Source organism: Leopardus geoffroyi, chromosome D3 (genome assembly GCF_018350155.1).
Source record: "Leopardus geoffroyi isolate Oge1 chromosome D3, O.geoffroyi_Oge1_pat1.0, whole genome shotgun sequence".
In the NCBI taxonomy this organism is placed as follows: domain Eukaryota; kingdom Metazoa; phylum Chordata; class Mammalia; order Carnivora; family Felidae; genus Leopardus; species Leopardus geoffroyi.
The window spans coordinates 35,762,236-35,783,465 of NC_059339.1; the positions used below are offsets into that span (position 1 = coordinate 35,762,236).

Below are 21,230 nucleotides of genomic sequence, written 5' to 3' on the forward strand. Positions count from 1 at the left end.
TTTGCCACCACCAGTTTTGCCGAGTCGGGGCGGGGTGTGGGGGGGCCTGATCTGTAACATCTGCTGACGTCAGTGTCGTAGATACTTCCACTGGGGTTGATTGCAAGTTACCAACAGTTTAACTACCAGCTCAGAAAATTCCCTAAACTTACCAATGGACTCTCAGGAGCTGGTAGGAGCCCAGTGAATCCACCCAGGTGTTTCTTTTTAAGGGGGGGGGGGGGCGGATGACCACAAGGTCAGGGCTTATTTTTATAGCAGTGACACCCTATCCCAATGCAAAATGTGCATATGTTGTTTTCTGGAAAGCAAACCGAATTCTTAATGAGGAGGCAGATCATCTCCATTCATCCAGACCTACTTATTTCTTCTCCGTTTATAGAGAGGCAAGGGATGGTGAACCATGGGGGGGACAGCGGAACGCTGGCCTGGCCCTTCTTAGGTGCAGAGCCCTCCTTAGCACTTACAAGCAGTGCACAACCGTGCGGCCTTCGCCCCCGTTGTATTCCTCCTGCCACTTGTCCACCTGGCGAATGAGCTTCAAGAAGGAGCGCTTGGACACCGGCGTGTCCCTGTACATGGGCCAGCCCAGGAACTGGAATTGCTGCACCATCCGGTATCCATCTTGGGGCTGCGGGGAATCAGGCAACAGTCAAGGAGGTGAAGGGACACAGGCATCATTTACTGGTGGGATTCCAGCAGGCTGAGTCCACCTGCTTGGACTTCTCAGCAAAGCAGGCCATTACTAAGGGAGAGGCCGGCCTATAAATAACGAAGGAAGCTTCCACTGGCCTGAAGCGTTAGGCGTTGTAACCCCAAGCCGTTATAAAAAAACAGGTGTTTTAAATGACAGGCCAGACAAATAAAAGCGAAGCAGAATGCTTACAGTTTTGCAAAAGCCAAGTGACAACGTACAATGTGAACACTGACCTCACTGGGCACTAAGGGGTAACATGGGTTTACTTTAATTGCAGGTAATTGGAGGGGAGAGAATAATTTATAATCTGGAGATGTGTGTGAGCTCAGGGTGATAGAGGTTACATGGCATTTCTTGCAAACACAACATGGTTTTGCGTGTTGGTGTGAATCTTGCTAAGATATCAATAGTCAATTAATCTTCAGTCATGATTAAATGGAACTGGAGTATTCAAAGAAAGTGTTAGAGAAGTGGCAGCGGTTTTAATCTGGCTGCGGTTAAATCACTTGGATCACATCTCCTGCAGCCTTTAGCACCTCTGACACGGGTGACTGGTCTTGCTCACCGACACTTTCTTCACCCAGCTGGCCTTTCTCCACTCTCTGCCCTCTGTCTCCCTTCCTCCCAGACCTCTTGCTGATGGAAACCCCAGGCTCAGTCCTTGGGCCCCCTGTCTTCTCTCCCTCTCACCTGATGAGTTTATGCAGTCTTTCAAAACTCCAGTGAGTTGTCAAAGTCATCAACAAAGTCAACGTCATCAAAGTCACCAACATCTCTGGGGTGGGCCTCTTCTAAATGTCCCCCCTCATAGATTTGGGCCTATTTGACACTTCCTCTTAGGTACCTGATAGTCATCTCAAACCTGGCATGTTTCCTGACCTTCTCTCTAATGCGTGTCCCCCTACCCCAAACAGTCCCATTATCCCCACAGCCTTCCCCAGCTTGGTTAATGTCAGCTCCAGTGGTCCATTTCTCAGGACCCAAATCTTGAGATCCACTCCTTATTCCCTGGGATTCAGCCTATTCCCAAATTCTATTGGCTCTGCTGTCGGGATATATCGGCATCTGCCTCGGGTACCTCCAGTGACTGCCTTCATCTTGTTGTCACTTCTTACTTGGATTATGATAATAGCTTCCTGATGGGTCTGTTCTCAACACAGAAGGTACAGTGCTCTTTTTAAAGGTAAATTATATCATGGGATTCTTCTCTACTCAAAACCCGGTAATGGCTCCTTATTTCCTTTAGAGCAAAAGCCCAAATCCTAGAAGTGGCCTGTGAGGCCCTACGCAGTCTCTGTCTCCCACCGCCACACCCCCCGCCCCCCCCCCCCCCCAAACACTTGGCCACTTTCCTTCAAGGTGGATAACTCCATCAGCTACTCTCACCTTGGCTTACTGTGCTTCAGCCATACCAGCCTCCTCACTGTTGCTGGACCTCACCAGACAAGGCCCTACCCCAGGGCCTTTGCACTGACCATTGCTTCTGCCTGTAAAGCAGTCTCCAAAGAGATCCGCATGGCTGCTCCCTCACTTTGGTTGGGTCTTTGCTCACACAGCACCTCTATTTAAAGACAGAGACTTGCTCTCCCTCCTGGCCCAACTGCTTTCTACCTCTCCATTTTTTCCCTATAGCACTTATTGCTTCTAAGATACTGTATTATAATATCTGTTATATCTATTATTTATGGTCTGTTTTCTCTCATTAGAATGTAAGCTCCATAACGTCAGGGAGCTTTGTTTTGTTCACAAACACCTAGAATGTATTCCAAACTCCTAAATGGTGACTGACCAAGTGGGCACTCTAAATGTTTGGTGAATGAGAAAATAATGAAACCAGAACATAAGTGAGGTTGGCTGCGATTCTTACTCTGGCTGCATTATAAATACGGAATATCCTGCTGATGATGTCTTCTTCTAAGTCAGCAGAAACAAATTCCACTTGGATGGGGCCATGTCTGTGAACTCCATTCTCTGGCCAGTACTGCGGACACAACTGAATTCAAAACACAGAAACACGAGGTTAATTATAGGAATAAACTGACTCCTAACAGTTCGGATGAAGTCACTACTGACATTCGCTAATTCTTTTTTTTTTTTTTTAATTTTTTTTTTTTAACGTTTATTTATTTTTGAGACAGAGAGAAACAGAGCATGAACGGGGGAGGGTCAGAGAGAGAGGGAGACACAGAATCCGAAACAGGCTCCAGGCTCCGAGCAGTCAGCACAGAGCCCGATGCGGGGATCGAACTCACGGAGCGCGAGATTGTGACCTGAGCCGAAGTCAGACGCTTAACCGACTGAGCCACCCAGGTGTCCCTGACATTCGCTAATTCTTAACACTTCCTTGATGCACTTTATTTTCTTTCCTTTCTCTCTTTTCCTCCCAGGAAGTAGACTTGAGGACTTTCTTGTTGGCTGATTCCTCAGCTCCACCTGTCCTCCTAGTACTTCCTTCTTCATTTTCTCAGAAAGTATCTTTAAGCCATGAACCATTCTGCTTTCCAAGGAGGCCACATGGATGCTGTTCAACGCATCCCGTTGTAAGATCTCTTCTGCATTCATAAAGGAACTTTTGGCAGGCCCTGGGGAGATGCCACTGGCTGCTATTACAAGAGCTAAGATACTTGAGAAGGTGCACACACCTGTTAACACCCATATCTCCATCCTCCCCCATGTGGGCTTGCTTTGTAACTTGTAATCACTTTTGGGAATAGGGGCCATTCAGTGACAAGATACTGATAACAGTGTTGGGTTGCATTTTCATGCTCTGGTCCAACCCCTCCCAGCTCAGATCTAGAAAACCTGATATAAGAAGAGTCAATGCTTTGCTGTTTTATCTAGAGGTGGTTTTAGTTAAAATCACAAATTTCCTAGAGTCTCAAGGGCCAGGTATTGGTGACACCAGGTAACTAGAACTTTGTGTGAATGTGGCACACAAGTTAGCATGGAAGGAGGGATGCTGGGAAGGGGAGCTTATGAAAGAGGCACCTCGTTTGCTACGACCCCACAGAAGTATTAAGCTTGCAGATAGGTGGGGAGACCACCTCCCGTGACGTTTCCCTCTCACAGACCTTTCCTAAAGCCCTGAGACGCTACTAGGCCTTTAAAGTCTGGAATTAAACTTCTTTTGGGACTTGGTATCCAGTGATGATTCGGGGAGCAGAGTTAAACTTTTATCTTTCTGATTTACATGAAGGACAAATGGCTTGTGGGGAGCCCAGAGGCAATTACTTCAATATTTTACAACTGGTTTCTACTGGGCCAAGCGCAGATGAAAAATGTATCTCATTTTAAGCAGAATGATGTACCACAAAAGGAGAATCCACTCATCGAGTTTCCTTGTTTGGATGACTTTTATTTTCCAAAGTATCTAAAAGCTCATCGTCAAAGGTTGCGAAGGTTGATGAACGCCCAAGACCGCGAGATAGTTTTCAGTTCACAGTGGGGCAATGGCAGCGCAGTCTCTATTACAAATAAGGTGAAGGCTTGAACTTTACGATCGAGAGTGAGCGTCGGTTACCTAAGTGTACTTCCTACCTTAGCTGCATCTGCAGTATTTTAAAAATCACATTTATTTTAAACTAAGGCTTCTGTAAAATGCTCCCTTCCTCCCCAGCACTTGCTGGTGACAAGTTCTAAAACTGCCGTGTCAAATGATAGCATGCTGATGCTCAGTTTCTCTTTGTACCCAAGGGTAACCACTGCGAAAATTAACGAGTGTCGTGATGGGAAGCCCAGATGGTAGTAAAAGTCCTAACATGCACATTTGAACTGTTCTGCCCATTTTTTCCTTCGGACTGAGTTAGCTTTACTTTCTGCTTGCTCTCTCGGTTCAAGCCCTGATCAAAGCTCATCACTTACACTAGAGAAACATGAATGGCCCGGGCCGGCACGTGGTTCTTGGCACAATACATTCTGCACTCAGCCCAAGTAAACCGTGTAGAAAATGGCTTAAATGGTGCATAACACGTCCATGAACCGGACCTATAAATACTTAAAATAGTTGAGTGCTATTCTCGTACGACTGCAAAGACTTTAAGTTCAAATGCTCAGTTTAGTGTTCTCTAAATGACTATGTCCCAGGAGCCCCTTCTTCTCACTCTGAAAATCAGCTCTGTCTGCCGAGCGGAACTGGACTCTTTGTCTCCCCTACCAGGGTCGGCCGAGGCTTGGTTTGAATCCAGACAGTTCGAGCTTAGCATGCAGCTTCAGAATTCCAATACAGTCGTTCAAGAAGAACTTGTGGAAATCACTCATGTCTGGTTCACTAATAGAAACCCCCCCCCCCCCCCAGTTTATCACCACATGTCAGGATTCACATTAGGGGGAAAAGAATGATTCTGAAGAGGGAATAGTCCCTTGTCCTGTAACAGTCTTTCACTGAATCTTGAATTAGTGAAATTAAGCCGTGGCATTGTGAGTCAGAAGATCAGAATCCCTGGTGCTATTTTGAGTTGGGTCTTTGAAGTTCCCTGAACTGTGGTGTCTGCTTGTCTTTAAAAAGTGGCTGCATTCTCTCTTTGGGAGGGGATCACTGTGGAAGACTTCTGAAATATTTAAGCTTCTTAAGCAAAAAGGACTAGATAAGGACAAGGATGATCGTTATTATTTCATCCACTAGCTCTCAGGCGAGAACCCTAACAATATAGTGTAGGGCCTCACACACAATTAAAAACATTACAGAATCGAAATGAATGTCCGTGGAATTCATGGCCGATTGATGACAATAAAATGGATTTTAGGAAGGAAAATTCTTGTCCAGTTTGGATGCCAAAATACTTCTGACCTCTTTTTTTTTCTTTTTTAAGCTGGTCTCTACCAGATAGAAAATTAATTCCGTTTCAGAACACATTTATTCTTAAAACACGAGAAGTCCACAGGTCCCATAATGCCCTCTGTCACGGTGGTTAAGTGGGAGACTGGTGTCGCTGTACCCGAACAGGATAAATTCAGCTCCTAAAGGGACACTGTGCCAATGCTCGCCTGACAAGTCCCTTTAAGGGAATGTTTCTGACCCCATTACTAGTACCCGGTCGTTACTGTCCTGTTCTTTCTCTTTTGGTGTGTAAGGAAAACAGCTATGGGAAAGCCCCATGTATCATTCTGAGCTTCTCTTATGTTTGAGTCCCGGTTTTGTTTCTTTTTAATATCTTTACCCAAGTGTTGACAAAAGTCATTTTTGTCCCTTAAAATCACTGTCACCCTACCATGACGATCTCTACCTGCAAGGCTCCAGGTGAGCCTTGCCAGGAAGTACACGGATCCTCCGGGGGCTAAGAGCTGGGCTCGTGCTGCTGTGCTGTGCTCCCTGCTTTGCTGCCTCCACTTGGTTGCAGGTGTTCCGATATCCCCACCCCCAGCAGCTCTGACTCCGCCCATTACCTGTATCTCTCTCTACTTGGAATTTCCATCCTCCGGGGAACAGCGAATTTCTGACCCTGTCTTTCCCTGTCACTTCCACCATCTATGATCTCTATCTGGTTTTTCAGTTTCAGACAACTTTTGGCCCCGTCCCTAATTCCGTCTGCTTTTGACGTTTGTGTTTCAGCTCCCACTCCCAACCCTCACCTGGCGTTTGCGAGCTGGCACGGGGGCCTGTGCTTCGCAGTGTGCAAGCAGAACGAACAGAAATTTGACCCTGGGCTTGAGTCTCACCTGGGCAGGATCCACATCATTTAGCATAACCACAGACGTGCAGTGATAATCCAGGACCAGTCTCCAGAAGTCTTTCACCGTGTTTGGCAAAGGATGCTGGGTGACTATAAAAGCCGAAGGCTGTTTATAGCTCTGCAAACGCAAACAAGAAAGATCCAGATATACCCAGGAAAGTGTGAAGGGAGGAAGCTTCCGTTATCTTGTGCACGTGGAGGCTTGTGACACAGGACACCGGACACATTTAACAGCTGCTGAATCCTAGCATCACTGTCAACACCAAAACAGACTAAATATAAACTTATCTGTGGAATGATAATGACAACATATTCTCACTTTGATACCCAGAAAACATAATAAGTATCTCTTATAATTTTTTTGCTATATCTGCTAGAAAGGCAATATCGGCCCTATCCGTGATTATTTTAATGCAGAACGTTTAACTTAACTTTACAAAATATGCACAATTAAAATACTTCTACTTTTCCTAAAATCTGTTCGAGTGTCATTTATACATGTGACGGTGTTACTTATTCCTGCCACAGAAGGGTCCACATGGCTTTTACAGCTCTGGAGAGCTTCAAGTGAGTTTAAGTACCTTTTTACTGCTATCGCACCCGTGGAATTAGAATTTCCATATTAGCCCCGCAAATATCCATTTACTTTTCCCATCAGTTGAATCGCAAATGTTCATTCAGTTAGAAGTAAACAGACTGACAGGAAGTAATGAGTTGTGTGCTATCTATCCCGACAGACCATTTTTTCCCCATGTTAATTACTGCCTAAATTAGGAGGAAAGGGAATGAAAATAATGCTGCAAACCGTATTATCCCACTTCACTGCCTTAGAGACTTAATAGCTGTCTCTTGCTCTCCGGCCAGCAGGTTAAAAATTTAAGTGCTCAGAGAGTACCTGGGGCATGTTTCATTTGTCAGTACTTCCCGGCTGGTGGTCTCCGAGAGACCGAGAATGTCGCCCCCGACGCAGAAACATATGTGGACTCTGAAATGTGCTGTTGGGAAAACAGCGTGTGTCTTACAAGCAAGCAAACGAGGGCCAACGAGTCGAAGGAGAAGACCCAGGCCCCGCTCGGCCATGCTCCCCTTGAGGAACTGCTTCCCGTTTCCTTCGGGGCAGGGCAGGCAGGCTTACGTCCATGAGGGCCGCGTTGATGTAGTTGCTACTCTCCCCGTCGATGGTGATGAGGAAAGGCAGGCAGCGGTCCGGGGGCAGGATGTCCATGCAGCGGTTCTTCTCATGGTTCCGGGGCAGAAGCGCGATGCTGCAGTCTTCCACCCGCAGTGTGGGCGTCACCATGTTCAGGGTCTACACGACAGCACACAGGCACATGGGGAAGCGAACGCCGGACGGCACACCGTCTCACCTTCAGACTTCAAGTTTCCTGCAGCTGACTACCACACAGATGCTCCCTGCCCCCTATTCAGACAGTTCGATGTTTACTTCTCTTCTCTCCCCTTGGATCTGGTCCACAGACAGCACCCATCAGATATAAGGGCCACCATGGATCTGCTGGAGTACGTGCCGTCTGGTCTGACTAGGGCCAGACATCTGGGTGCTTGGGAGTAAGAGGTTGGATACGGTTTGACTTAGAGTCAGGTACACTTGGACTGGACGTGGATATGAGGACGGCCACAAAGAACTCTTGCCCAGCAAGTCCCGCGAGCGCATCTTGCCTGGTTTGGCTGCACCCACCTTACCCTGTAGGACCGCCTGGCAAAGGGGAGAGATCGCTAGACCAGGGGTTCTCAACCGGCTCACTTTGCTCCCAGGGGCCACTAGCAATGTCTGCACACGTTTCTGGTTGTCACGACTGGTGTGGTGGAGGTCTCCTGGCATCCAGTGGGTAGAAGCCATGGGTTCTGCTAAACATCCTATAGGACAGCACCCGCAACAAGGAATTACCCGGCCCCAAATGTCCATAATGCTGAGGGTGAGAAGCTCTGTGTTGGCTCAAGGGTCCCAGACTTGACTTTGAGATACTTCTGAAGGAGCAAAGTCATAGGCATCTGCCTCTCCCTTTTGTATGACTTACCCGGAACTCCTCTTTAATCTGGCTGGAGTTAGTCTGTGGATCCAATTTGTTCATGTCATAATACAGAGACCTAACTTGGGAAGCAGGGACGGAGGTGTCTCCACAAAGACAGGCTTCCAGGATGGCATCATGGATAAACACATACTGCTCCTGGAGAAGCAAAGGGGACTAGTTAGGAATGGAGAAACCAAGGTAGATCAGGAGAACTAGAGAGGAAGGGAGGATAGCCCCCCACGGACAAGATAATGTGACAGCGGTCCATCATGGACAATGCATTCCTGGCGGCACAGGGGCACCAGGTGTAAGGACCTGACTGCTCCGTGACCGGGGCGGGGGGGGGGGGTCCCGGGACCAGCAGTGCTGATGCCCACGTGGGATGGCCAACATGTTACTGACTGGCCATGTGTGGAGCGTCACAGGAAGAAGAGACACAAGGGCTCAACACAGAAGCATGAAACAGACTAATCAGAGCCGCTCAGACACTGATAAATACCGGAGTAAGCACGATCATGCCAGAGTAGCTGTGGCTTAACTACCTCTGTAATTCTGATTCCACGAGTTTAGAACTCAGTATTTCAGGTGAGCAAATGAGCAGAATCTTACCTGTATATAATGAAAGGAGGAATTTGCTAACCAAATCAACAGTGCAAAGAAGGTCCAGGACGACTTGGTAGCACTATTGAAAAATAAATAGTTCTGAGCACTTAAAACTACTTGTTTTGAAACATTAATGTGATAATGACAAAAGTCTTTGTGTGTCCCGAGAAGAGTTTTTGATGTATGTACAAGTCCACAGCTTACAAACTCTAATTCTGAATGGGCACTGACTTTCCCTATAATCAGCAGTTTTACAATATTTATTATTCATCTTTAATTACGTGAGATGTGAAAAGAGTTTCATTATTTTTTACTTTAATTTCTATCAATAACTAGGACTCTTTTTTATGTTTATTTATTTCTGAGAGAGAGAGAGGGGAGAGAGAGAGAGAGAGAAAGCAAGCACACAAGCTGGGAAGGGGCAGTGAGAGAGGGAGACAGAGAATCTGAAGCAGGCTCCAGACTCTGAGCTGTCAGTACAGAGCCCAATGTGGGGCTCGAACCCATGAACCATGAGATCATGACTTGAGCTGAAGTCTGACATTCAACTGACTGAGCCACCTAGGCGCCCCAATAACCAGGACTCTTAATTCCCAGAAACAACACCTCAGAAACGGATCAAGAGAGACAGGGGATGTGGCGACATTTAATCAGTTGTAAAATCCATTAAAAAATACATTATTATCTCTAAAGCTAGGAATCCCTCTACTAAAGAAAAAAAAGACCATGAAAGTATTAGAGTTTTTGCTATTTTTATTTAGGCTATTTGAAAAAGGAATTAGGTTTTTGTAAACTTTAAATGGGTGGCTTTTGTAAACTTTAATGCAATATCTAAATGGAAGGGAATCTTATTTATTCTTCATTCTGCTGGTCTACCGTGGGTGTAATGCCTACTTAAAACAAGCAAATATCAACTAAGACTATGAATTCTTTTTCTCAAACACTTAAATTCCTGAAACACCTTGAATTCTAATTTATTGAAGTCCCAGTCAGTATAGAGTATTTCTACAAAACACGCAAACTCCCATGATGCCAAGCCACTGGGCAGAATTTTTAGGGACAGTAGGAGAGGAATGAAATGTACAGAGATTACCCTTAAGCCATTTGGCAAATGCCTGGCTATTCTCAGGAGTGGTCTTGCTCTGGTTACCAGCTAGTTTAAAAGACATAATAAAAAGAAATAGTACTGAATCCCTGAAGCTTAACGTAGAGACTCTACTGGGGCCCTGGATACAGAAGTAGGGGCTAATTTAGGCTTCTGGCTGCAGATTCTGTTCCCCGGGAGAAGCCCTGGCCTTTTTTGTTTATGAAAGGAGAAGAAAAAGAAGGAAGGGAGGGAGGAAAGAGAGTGCCAGGTGTATGACTTTTTCTTACGGGGACTTTTGGAGACAGAATTGCCGGACTTTCTTCCCCCCTCGGCTCTGGGAGGTGGGGTGCAGGAGGCATGGGGGACCAGACCCTGAGGATGGGCGGGGCGCAGCCGTACCTCTGTCTGTACCATGTTCACTCTCCGTGATCGCAGCTCCCGGACGCAGTTATAGATGTCTACCACGCCTTCCCTTTCCGCCATGTCCAACATGATATCGATGACGATGAAGCAGCCGGTCCTCCCCGCACCAGCACTGAGTGAAAAGAGGGCTCTGTCAGCTGAGGAAAAGGGATCCCTGTGCTTCTCCTTCTTTTACATCTTTACTGTGGTGGAAGTCACATAACATGAAATGAACCACGGGAAGGAGTACAGATCCGTGGCATTTAGCACCCTCACAATGTATCACCTCTATTCAGTTCCGACCATCGCTTCTCGGCCTTTTGGCTAAGATCAAGTGTAGTTCCGACCACCACCTCTATCGAGTTCCAAAAACGTTGTCATCACCCCAAAGGGGACCCCACGGGCTGCCCACCGCACTCCCCCGGAGAGGCTCCGGGCTCTTGGCTTACCTGCAGTGCACCACCAACGGGCCTGCGTTGGGCGGGCTCTTGGATTTGACCTGCCGGACGAACCCCAGAAGCCCTGTGGCATGATAGGGGACCCCGTGATCTGGCCAGCCAGTGAAGTGAAACTGTCTGATCTCTCGGATTTCATGAACACCTCTCTGCCGTCAGTCGGTCAGCACAGCAAGGAAGAGAACAAAGGAAAACAAATGGTGAGCGACTGGGAGCGTCTGGTACCCTTAAACAGTCAGTGGGCCTAGGGCCAGGAAGCTGTGCCTTGTGGGGAAGAAGGTCATTCTTAGCTGTAACACACACCTGGAAAGCCTTATTGTAGGCAGGGGGATGCTCACGGGGGTGAAAGGGAGGTGATGTTTGGGGAAGGCGCTAATTTACAGGTGCAACCACAGCAGATGGCTGCATCTCTGGTTCCTTGAAATTCCTTTCTACAAAGTAGGCTCTGTTCACAGTTTGTGTCACTACGGTGTGAAGTGCAAGTCCACAGGGATAGAGAGGCACAGAGCAGGGACCTGAAGGACATCAAAGGTACTTGTGCGCTCAAGACCAGCTCCTGAATGCGGGAGGTTTGTTTAGCTCTTCCGTGTGCTGGTATGTCTTTGTACCGGGTGCCCGCCGCTGTGGGTGCACAGAGAACGTCACTGGAAGAATGAGCGAGGACCACTTTCCAACTGGATAGGCCAGAGAACTCATTTCCATTTGCACCTCAAGTTTGTGAGGTTTCTAACTGGGGCAAACATTTAATCCACGCATCCAATCACCAACAATCTGAGTGGATGAAATGCTTCAGGCATGACTCAAGATGCTGGGGTCACAGAGATGTGAAGACAGCGCCTCCTGCCTTCGAGTGGCCATGACAGTTGGCTTGTGGGAAACAGGGAGGGTGGCAAACGTACACCCTGGAAATCAAGAGGCATTTTGGCTGCAATTCTATGTTAGATCAGTAAACTGAAAAAGGTGGGTTGACTCCAAGTGAACTGAAGGGAGACAGAAAGAAAAAGACTCTAAGTGTCTTTTTTTTTCAATTTACTCTTGTTTTGAAAATAATAAAGTTGATTTAGATGCATCAATTTTTTTCTAACTATGAACCTACGTATTAAGGTTCTGTTGTAAAACAAAAATCTGTTTTTTGTGTTTTTTTTTTTAATGGTTATTTATTTTTGAGAGAGACAGAGACAGAATGAGAGTGGGTTAGGGGCAGAGAGAGAGGGAGACACAGAATCAGAAGCAGGCTCCAGGCTCTGAGCTGTCAGGACAGAACCCGACGCGGAGCTCGAACTCACGAGCCGTGAGATCATGACCTGAGCAGAAGTCGGACACTCAACCTATGGAGCCACCCAGGTGCCCCAACAAAAATCTGTTTTGAAAACAAAAATTGCTTCCAGAATCAAGGCTGGATTGTAAATCCAGGATCAAATAAGAGACGAGGTCTCTTGATGACCTCGTCTCTTAGTTGATGACCACTTACTGAATACCATCTCTGTGTTGGGCCCTGAGTTTCGTTTTCTTGTATCTTAACGTTAAGTACCCACTAACCTTGTCACATTCACCATCGGTCATTGTTCACACATACTTAGCAAGCAGAGAAGAAATTCAGAATTTCTAATGTGTTCGGAAAGACTAGAAGAGGCAAGCAGTTACAGGTTTTAAAAGAAGACTTGTATGCCATCAAGGTGTTCACATGTCTCAGTTTAATAACCCACAAATGCTGAAGCTTTACTTCTCTTTGAAAATTATGCTATTCTTTAATGGAGTTTAAGCATTAAGGAATTAATTAAACCATCAGGGATTCAGAAATGAAAATCAACAATGTCATCTACTGAATATGCCCTGTGACTTGGAGCGCCTGGGTAGCTCAGTCGGTTGAGCGTCCGACTTCGGCTCAGGTCATGATCTCGCGGTCCGTGAGTTCGAGCCTCGCGTCGGGCTCTGTGCTGTCAGAGCCTGGATCCTGCTGCAGATTCTGTGTCTCCCTCTCTCTGCCCCTTCCCCGCTCATGTTCTGTCTCTGTCTCTCAAAAATGAATAAACGTTAAAAAAAAAAAAAATCTAAATATGCCCTGTGGCTCCAGAGTAGTATCACTCGGTGGTTGGGAGCCTACATCTCTTATTACTGAAACCATGTAATCTGCACCAGTCCCTAACTCTCTACCAGAAGACAAATGGTTGAGCCTGTATCACCCACCAAACCCCTTAGAAAGCCCCCTTGGGCTTTACATGTGACGACTGGGGCAGGGGTGGTCCCATGAAATGGGAAAGCCTATAATATACATGTATTTATTCCAAAGAGCACAAGAGGGCCTTTATTTCTCCCATACACGGTTTATTTTTAGTTTTTGAGATCTTCTCTTCCTGACTTTGCTAAATTTCAGCTCCAGCATCCTCCAAGTCTGGAACCCCAGCCATCAGGAGATGTGCCCCCCACTGATCTATGACTCATTTTCTGAGCCAGGCAAATGCCAGTTTCTTGGATGCAGAAAAAATTTTCCTTAAATAAACCTCTACCCTCTAATATGTTTACTATTGACGAGATTAGCAAAGGTGATTGCTTCTGAGCCAGCTCTCATTCTTGTTGATTGACGTGGCAATTTCTCCATTTGCTGTTTTTTAATATATTTTGAGGGGAAAAATTACCAAATGTGATCACTGATGGCAGCCTCAATATCCCAACTTGGTATCAGTTATATTTTTTGTTTACTTTTCGTTATAACAAGGATTAATGTTACGTAAAATATAAATGATATTTACTTCCTTTTCCACGTAAATACAATAGGAAGGAAGAACCCAAGACGTAATAGTGCCTAGCCCAAAGGGGGTGCTTAAGAAATATTTGTGGAATGAATGAATCACCAACTACATGTTCTGAGTGTAGCAGGTCAAACAGCAGGGCAGTATTCCTACTGCCTTCTCTGAGTTCCAGGCATCTCCAGGGTAGAGAGACTTTGGTGGCCATTGTCAACTTCCTTTCTGCCAGGATGGTCAGGGCAGGGCATAGATTCACCCGGCAGCCTAGATCCACGAGACTTTTGAGCTGTCTTCCTCCTGACAGAATGGCAACTTTGTTATTTAAAATCTATTTAGCTTTGAGTCATCAGCTGCAGGAGAAAGGAAAGATGACAATCCCATGCATAACGAGAACTCTTCAGTTTCAAATTGCAATTGTCTGCTAGTTTTGCGGAGTAGAGCCCAGATCCATTTTTCACCTTGGGTCCCTTGATGCAAAATACTCTCAAAATAGAATCAGAACTGCAGGCCTCTCAAAGAACATGCTTGACTGTTTTTTTTTTTTTTCCTTCTTCTTCTTCTTTCTCTTCTAATGAGAAAGTTTAAAATCTACAAGAAATACTAATGATTTGTTTTCCTTAACGATTTCAATTGCCCAGTTAGAAAATCACTAACATGTCATTTTGATTTCTCCCAAATCCTTAATAAGCTCCTCATCCTTCCCTTCCTTCCACTGATTCTCTGCTGGTTGTCTGATGACGAAAATAACTGGGTATTTCAGAAACATTTCTGTGCAGCTGGGAATGTAGGGGAGTACAATAAGAGGTTAAAAAAAGAGCAAAGAAACAAACAAACCCTTCCTTTAGCAACAGAGATGCATTTTCAGCTTATTAGAGAGCCCACTATTGTTCAAAGAGCTCCATGTTTAAGTGATGGCTTTGGATGATTTTTTTTTAAAGAAAAAAATATCGAGGGTCTTTTATCACTATCTGTTTTAATGCAGTTATTCATGAGTGCTCTTGCCAAGAGCCATACAAAAATTCTCCATGTTTTTTTTTCCGATCCTGCCTAAGAAGGAAAAAAAAAAAAAACCCCGACATCAAAGCGTGAGGTTCAGAACTTGAAGAACTGAGTCAACCAGAACTCCACATTCTTTGAAGTCTCCAAGCCTCCTGCCTGCTTATTAAAAAAGACAGGCTAAGGAAAAGAAAATGCTAAATAGTATGAGAAACAGATTAAAATAAACTAAAGTCTTTTCAGCCTTGTGATTCTATGACAAATACGGATTTGAAAACCGGGATGGGTAGTTCAAAACATCAGGGTAAAATTAGCCGAAAAGCAGATGTGGCAATTTCCTTGATTTTCCAAAAAGGGTCTCGTTAATCTAAAAAGTGCACTTAGATGTGACGAAAATTAGAGTAAGGAGGAAGGCCAAGGGCCAACTGCCCAGCGGTGTACTTTTAGCCCAGGTCCTCCAAGGCCACCTGCTGTTATTAAATCAGAACAAACTTTCACTGAACAAATTCGCGACAAAACTGTTACTTCCGGCGCAGGGCTCAGTTACGGACAATCAGCTCTTGATGGAGAAGTCTGCGGACCTCCGAGACAAAACTGTGTGTCCCCTTCACCAAAGGCAAGATGAGGACTGGAAGGCAGAATGTTTCTCAGCCACATCACCTCCACTCTCCCCACAGCCTACCTGTGCCACTTCTGTGGATGGACTGCAGTTTGCTTCACTTCCGGCCCCTCCCTATGTCAGCAGAAAGAGGGGGAATAAGGAAATTCCCTGTTATGCCCTACAGTGCTTCCCAGAGAAGAGGCCCCATCCATGCACATGGGATGAGGCAGAGTTGAGCCATAGCACAGCATTCACGACCCAACACCAGCAAGTACAGAGGCTAAAACCAGTATGACAGTGAGGATGAATGAAGGGGCTGGTTCATGCAACACGTCCCACGTCTACTTCTGTTTCCAGGGAGGTCACTTCCGCTTGGAAGATCCAACAGTCCACACGGAACTGTAGGCTTGAAAAGCCTCAAGGAAGCAGGGGGGCGGGGCAGCAGGGGGGTGGTTCCAGGAGGGGTTAGGACCTGTGTCTCAGCACTGATACTAACTCACTACTGGGAAACCCATATGGACGTACGACATGAAGGACATTTATCAAACTGTGAACAAAGAAAGAGCGATGGGCCGAACAGTATCAACCAGGTTAAATGGAAGAGGGAGATAGACAGATCGGCGTTATCTTTTGGTTTGGTAGCAAAACATAGATTCTTATGAAATGGGCATGATTCGCTTCAAAGATGGAACTGAGCTATTATAGAATCCAAAGGCAAGATGCAATCTTGAGAAATCACTAGATAGAGCCTACCTGCATTCAGGTGTGACCAGGTATAAATTATCCTAGAGAAGTTAATGAGGCTAGCACCACTAACATCTGACCATAGCTTTTCAAAGTAGTGTGAAAACTTACCTTTTCAACAGCAAACGTTCTTATCACATATTCTGCCAGTAGTTCTGTTTCTATTAGGGTCACTTTAATGTCTTTATATATCTCTGTGTCATCTGGCCAGTATTTGCAGCATTTGACCTTTAGAAAACACAAAGGAAATGAAGGCTTTAGGGTTGTCTTCCTTTCTTTCTTTTTTTTTTTTTTCTGTTTTGTTTTCTTTTTTGGAGTTCCCCAAATGATGGGCCACAGTATGACGTACGGGATAAAATTTGCACAGGAAAACAAAAGTTAAGTTGTCCACCTAAGAACAAGGTTTATTTTTTTTAGATCACCTGTGCTTCTTTTCTTACCCCAGAAGAAAACGAAGTTTGAGTTCTAAGAGTAGTAAAGCCTAGGAAGATCATCTAAAGTTAACAAGTTATATTTATACTGCAAATATCCCAGGTACCGTGACCATTCATTTCCTGTTTATCTCTATTCAGGGAAGCGCCTGGAAAAATAAACGGTAAAAGGTAGTTTACAACATTTTTTAGCTCCTCTGAATTTAAAATTCCTTCTAGGTCAGAAGTTACCTGAACATTTTTGAGGAGGCGTGCGCAGGAAAGAGCCGACTGTAAAGATTAGAGATTTTTTTTTTTCCTGAAGAAGAAAGTCACTATGTGGTTTTCCCAAGTTAAAATTACACATTCATTTCAATCTAAGTAAATTCTATATACAAAACTTGGTAAAATATGAGCCGTCTTTCCATATTACCAGAAGCCTGTAATCTAAAGATATTTCAGGGGGAAGCAATTTGTTGGACTTGGCCCCTTGTAGAAATTGATTTTTCATCCTGTAGCTCTCCCAGAGCTCATGGAAGTCTGGAAGAAGAGTAGGAGGTTGGGCCAGGCCAAGGGGGCTGTCCCCGGGGCTCTGTCCTTAGCCACTGCAATTCTGTCCTGAATTCCCGACAGCTTTTATCCATTCCTGTCGCTGTTCCTCCGTGGATGACTTCTGTACCTCTGGCCCTGTTTCTCCAAGTGCTGAATTCAATTTCAAACTTGTTTTGTGGGCATTTCCCATGGAGGTGCTGCCAGCACCGCCACAAAGGCAATGTGTCCAAAAGAGGATCCCTGGTCCCCCATCAGCTGTCCTCCACGGACTCCCCAGGTCAACGACACCATGATTTCTGTAGTTACCCAGGCACACAACCTGCCTATTCCTTCTCCAAAACCAACGGCCGAGTCTAAGAGGATTTTTGAATTCTCTCTCCAATATGTTTTCTGACTTTTTGTTCCCTCTGTCACAATCTTAGTTCGGGCTCTGGTACTTCCTACGTGGACACTCTCCCCATACCAACCCAGAAGAACCTTTCCAAAGTGTAATCCCAGTGGCATTCACTCGCTCTGCTCAAGAAGCTTCTATTTCCAATGACTGCTCGGGAAATTAAACAGAAATGAAATTTAGCCCGGTATATAAGGACCTTTTATTTATTTGGCCACAATGAACATTTTCTGCTATATCTTTTACTACTGTCCTTTTTACCACCATATATTTGATGTCTAAAGACAAATGGTTTGCCCAGATCCCAGCTACTCATCCCATTCCTTCTGCTTGGACTATTCTCTCATTTGTACCCTCCCAGCTGAAGATTCTATCCATTCTTCAGAGTACATCTCAAATGCCACACCCCTTCAAAGTGTTTCCTCTAAAGATGTGAGCTCCTGGACCTCTCTCTCTTCTTGATCCTCTGATAAAGCATGCCTGTTCTGTTAGTAGGACCCCCTTCTTACACTGCCTGGTCCTGCTTATTACTGGTCAGCATGCAAAGGGTGTTCAATTGCTTATTTTTGCAAGTCCTGCAAAATCTGCCATTGTATCCCCTACATGCTAAACTAGATCCATGTAGAATTGATCTCATGGAGCAAATCATAGGATCAGCATAGGAAGGAAAATCCCAGATTGGGAGAGTTTACAAACAGAAGTGTGGGCTGAGATGGCCTTTTCCAGAATGCCAAGCACCTTGGTATACTCATGTTTCAAGTGCGGGACAGGAGTGGTCATTATCTTAGCTGCTTCCTCAGGAAACTTTCTGGCAGCTGATTCAGTTCAGTTCTACGTAAGCTTTATTAGCTTTACTTGGCAAGATGTAAGCCAGACATGTTCAGGGCTGGGGACACAGTGGAGTGTTAAGGCAAAGACAGTCCCTGTCCTCATTAAATTTTTAGTCTTCTTTGGGAGTCTTTTTTTTTTCCTCCTGGAAACATTATCTGTGACTTTATAAACTATAGATGTAAGTGTTATGGCTTATATATAATATGTCAAAGATTTACATTATGATACTTTGCTGCATTTAAAATACTCCAGAATAACAGGGATAATTTCTCCAGTTCCTCTCCTACACGTAAAGTGAATCTGGGCAGACCATGCATATTTGCGGTGATGTCTAATTTGACGGCAACCTTAATTTCGCACACAGAACACACAATTACTTCACGGTGCTTCACAGCGCTAATGAACAAAGACACTTATAAGGTACATACGGGGGGGGGGTCCCTTCTATATTGGGAGACTTGCTTTACCCTTTTGTGATTCCAGTTACGCAAGCCTAACGCAGTGGATAGCTACAAATGGAGTATATATGTGCACTTCTAAAATTAAAGTTTTCGATGTTATGAACGTACAATTAAAAAAAAAAATACGTATTTCTCTGAAAATTACAAGAGAATAAAAACACTCACACCTGCATCCTATGTGTACTGGGTGTATCTTATCTAATAAAGACGCCTTCTTTGAATGCAATCGATGTAGGACATATCACAAGGTCATCTTGTATTTTAGTCTCTTATCCTCCCCATCTAAAGATTTTCAACAGATACGGGTGCCAGGGGCTTCAACACCTTGGAGGCGGGGACACCAAAAGCCCCTGCAATGTACTGAAGGCTTAGCGTTTCTTTTTGGGACCGTTCTTCCGATTCCCTCGGGTGAGCTGGGGTTCCACAGGGAATGTCACCCCTATGCGCCCTCCGTGGCGGGCTCTGCCTGCTCTCCCCTCCACATCCCCTGTGCCTCCCATTCCCCTCTCCCCCCGCCCCCACTGGTCAGATGCAGCCGGGGCGCCCCACGCGTCTGCGGCAGGAAGCGGTCCTGGGGGCCAGGAGGTGGCCCTGGGGCTCTGGCTACAGCGGCGCCCCCCAGGGACAAGTGCCGCTGCCTTCCAGGTGACCCGTGAGAGACCCCGGCAGCTCTGAGTGCTCCCCACGCTAACTCCGCACCACATGCATCACACCACCCGTGACTAGCAGAAAGGAAGCCTTGGGGTTGCTTCCTTCCAGAAGGCATTACGGGCAGAGCTTTGTCCTGTGCGGAGCCACCTGGCTGGGCGGGCCCAGAAGAGGCCCAGGAGCCATTTCCAATCCCGCCCTCTCCATCTCATCTCCCGCAATATCCTGAAATGGCTTGCCACATCTGTTTTTAGCCTACTAAAAACCTTTCTAAATTGGGTTCCTTTTAGTGTCTTTTTCACTGCTTGGACTGGTGTCAAGTTATTATTTTGCTACCAAAAAAAAAAAAAAAAAAAAAAAAAAAAAAGGTAAGAGGAAGGTATGCTTTTCTAGATGCAGCCTTTCCATGCCTGGGGAAATCTGGGGCCTGAGTCACCTCCTGGCCTCTAGGGTCTGCATACAGAGATGTTAGGCCCAACGGTTTGAGGGGCACCTGTGGAGCCCAGGGACCGCAGAACCAGATGCTTCTTTCCTCTGATCTCTCGCCAGGCTTGGCTGCCTTTTGCAGCGGGCGCTACCTGCCCAGCTTCTAGGACAGGCTGTGCCTCCCATGCACTCCGATTATGGAAGGCAACAGTCTCCATCCTGGAAAGCAAGGCTCTGATCAGGCTCGTCTAATTACCTGGGCGCCCCAGGGCTGGTTCCACCGGGTTATCAACCAGGCATCAGCCTCTGGGCGCTGCTGCCCGCCCATCACCAGGGAGAGCTGCGGGGGTGCAGGAGGAAATCTCTGCCTCCAAGATGATGTGGGCGTGTCTTTGTTGGCTTTAAAATTCACAAACATGACACAGGACAGAAAGCAGAATAGTTCTGGCATTTCTAACTGCCTAAAATAAAGAAAAAAAATCTTCGAAGCTGATCATTTTCAACCAGCAGCCCAGATGATCCCATATACAGTCAAGTCAAAGGACCCCTAGGGGTTTTATGCTCAGTAGGCTGGCAGCGCATTACCATTACCGACGGGGCATCCTGACATCTCTTGAGCAGGTTCTCAAACTTCAGCAGGCAATGGAATGCCCTGGAGGGCTTGTTAAAACAAGCAGGGCGCCACCCCAGTTTCTGATTCTGTGTGGGGCCCCAGAATTTGCATTTCAGACCAGCTCCCAGGTGGTGCTGCCGGCCTGTGGACCACACACCGAGTAGCCCCATTCGGACAACAGGCAAGTTGACTGCAGAGTCTGGCTCTCATTAAGGCTGATATGGGGCTGGGTAAGGACTCAAGTTTGCTCCACCTTTGGCTCTTCGTCTGTAAAGAGGGGATGATTTCAGTTCCTATGTCAGTCATTTGAAGATTAAGGGCGGGATTCCCAAATTTGTCTGCACATTAGAATCACTTTATTTTTTTTTTATTTTTTATTTAAAAAAAAATTTTTTTTTCAACGTTTATTTATTTTTGGGACAGAGAGAGACAGAGCATGAACGGGGGAGGGGCAGAGAGAGAGGGAGACACAGAATCGGAAACAGGCTCCAGGCTCTGAGCCATCAGCCCAGAGCCCGACGTGGGGCTCGAACTCACGGACCGTGAGATCGTGACCTGGCTGAAGTCGGACGCTTAACCGACTGCGCCACCCAGGCGCCCCTGCACATTAGAATCACTTTAGAGGGTGGTTATTAAATTCCAGAGCCCAGGCCATGCTCTGTGCCAATTAAATCATTATTTCTGGGGTGAGACAGAGGCATTAGTTCCTTGTAGCTTCCCAGGCGACTGCAAGTGCAGAGAAGTTTGGCAACCACTGTATTAAGGGATATAATGTAGTTAAAACATCTGTTCCAGTGATATTTCATTCAAATAATGGATATTCTTCTTTTCTTCTTCTTCTTAAGCTTATTTATTTATTTTGGAGAG

At 45.9% G+C, this 21,230-nt stretch overlaps 1 protein-coding gene across 11 annotated transcripts in view; it reads right to left on the bottom strand.

Annotated features, from left to right (window-relative positions):
- PTPRM (protein tyrosine phosphatase receptor type M) overlaps window positions 1-21,230 on the bottom strand; it is a 796,726-nt gene that overhangs the window by 14,857 nt on the left and 760,639 nt on the right. For 7 of the 11 annotated variants that reach the window (XM_045459379.1, XM_045459377.1, XM_045459375.1 and 4 more), the window contains 9 exons: window positions 16,143-16,259; window positions 15,369-15,419; window positions 10,938-11,092; window positions 10,486-10,621; window positions 8,403-8,552; window positions 7,502-7,675; window positions 6,353-6,484; window positions 2,565-2,690; window positions 468-631 (listed from right to left, as the gene is read on the bottom strand). In XM_045459379.1, the coding sequence (XP_045315335.1) occupies window positions 468-631; window positions 2,565-2,690; window positions 6,353-6,484; window positions 7,502-7,675; window positions 8,403-8,552; window positions 10,486-10,621; window positions 10,938-11,092; window positions 15,369-15,419; window positions 16,143-16,259 (1,205 nt within the window). The remainder of the gene's footprint in view (window positions 1-467; window positions 632-2,564; window positions 2,691-6,352; window positions 6,485-7,501; window positions 7,676-8,402; window positions 8,553-10,485; window positions 10,622-10,937; window positions 11,093-15,368; window positions 15,420-16,142; window positions 16,260-21,230) is intronic. The other 4 variants (XM_045459381.1, XM_045459380.1, XM_045459378.1 and 1 more) reach the window with 1 other exon arrangement.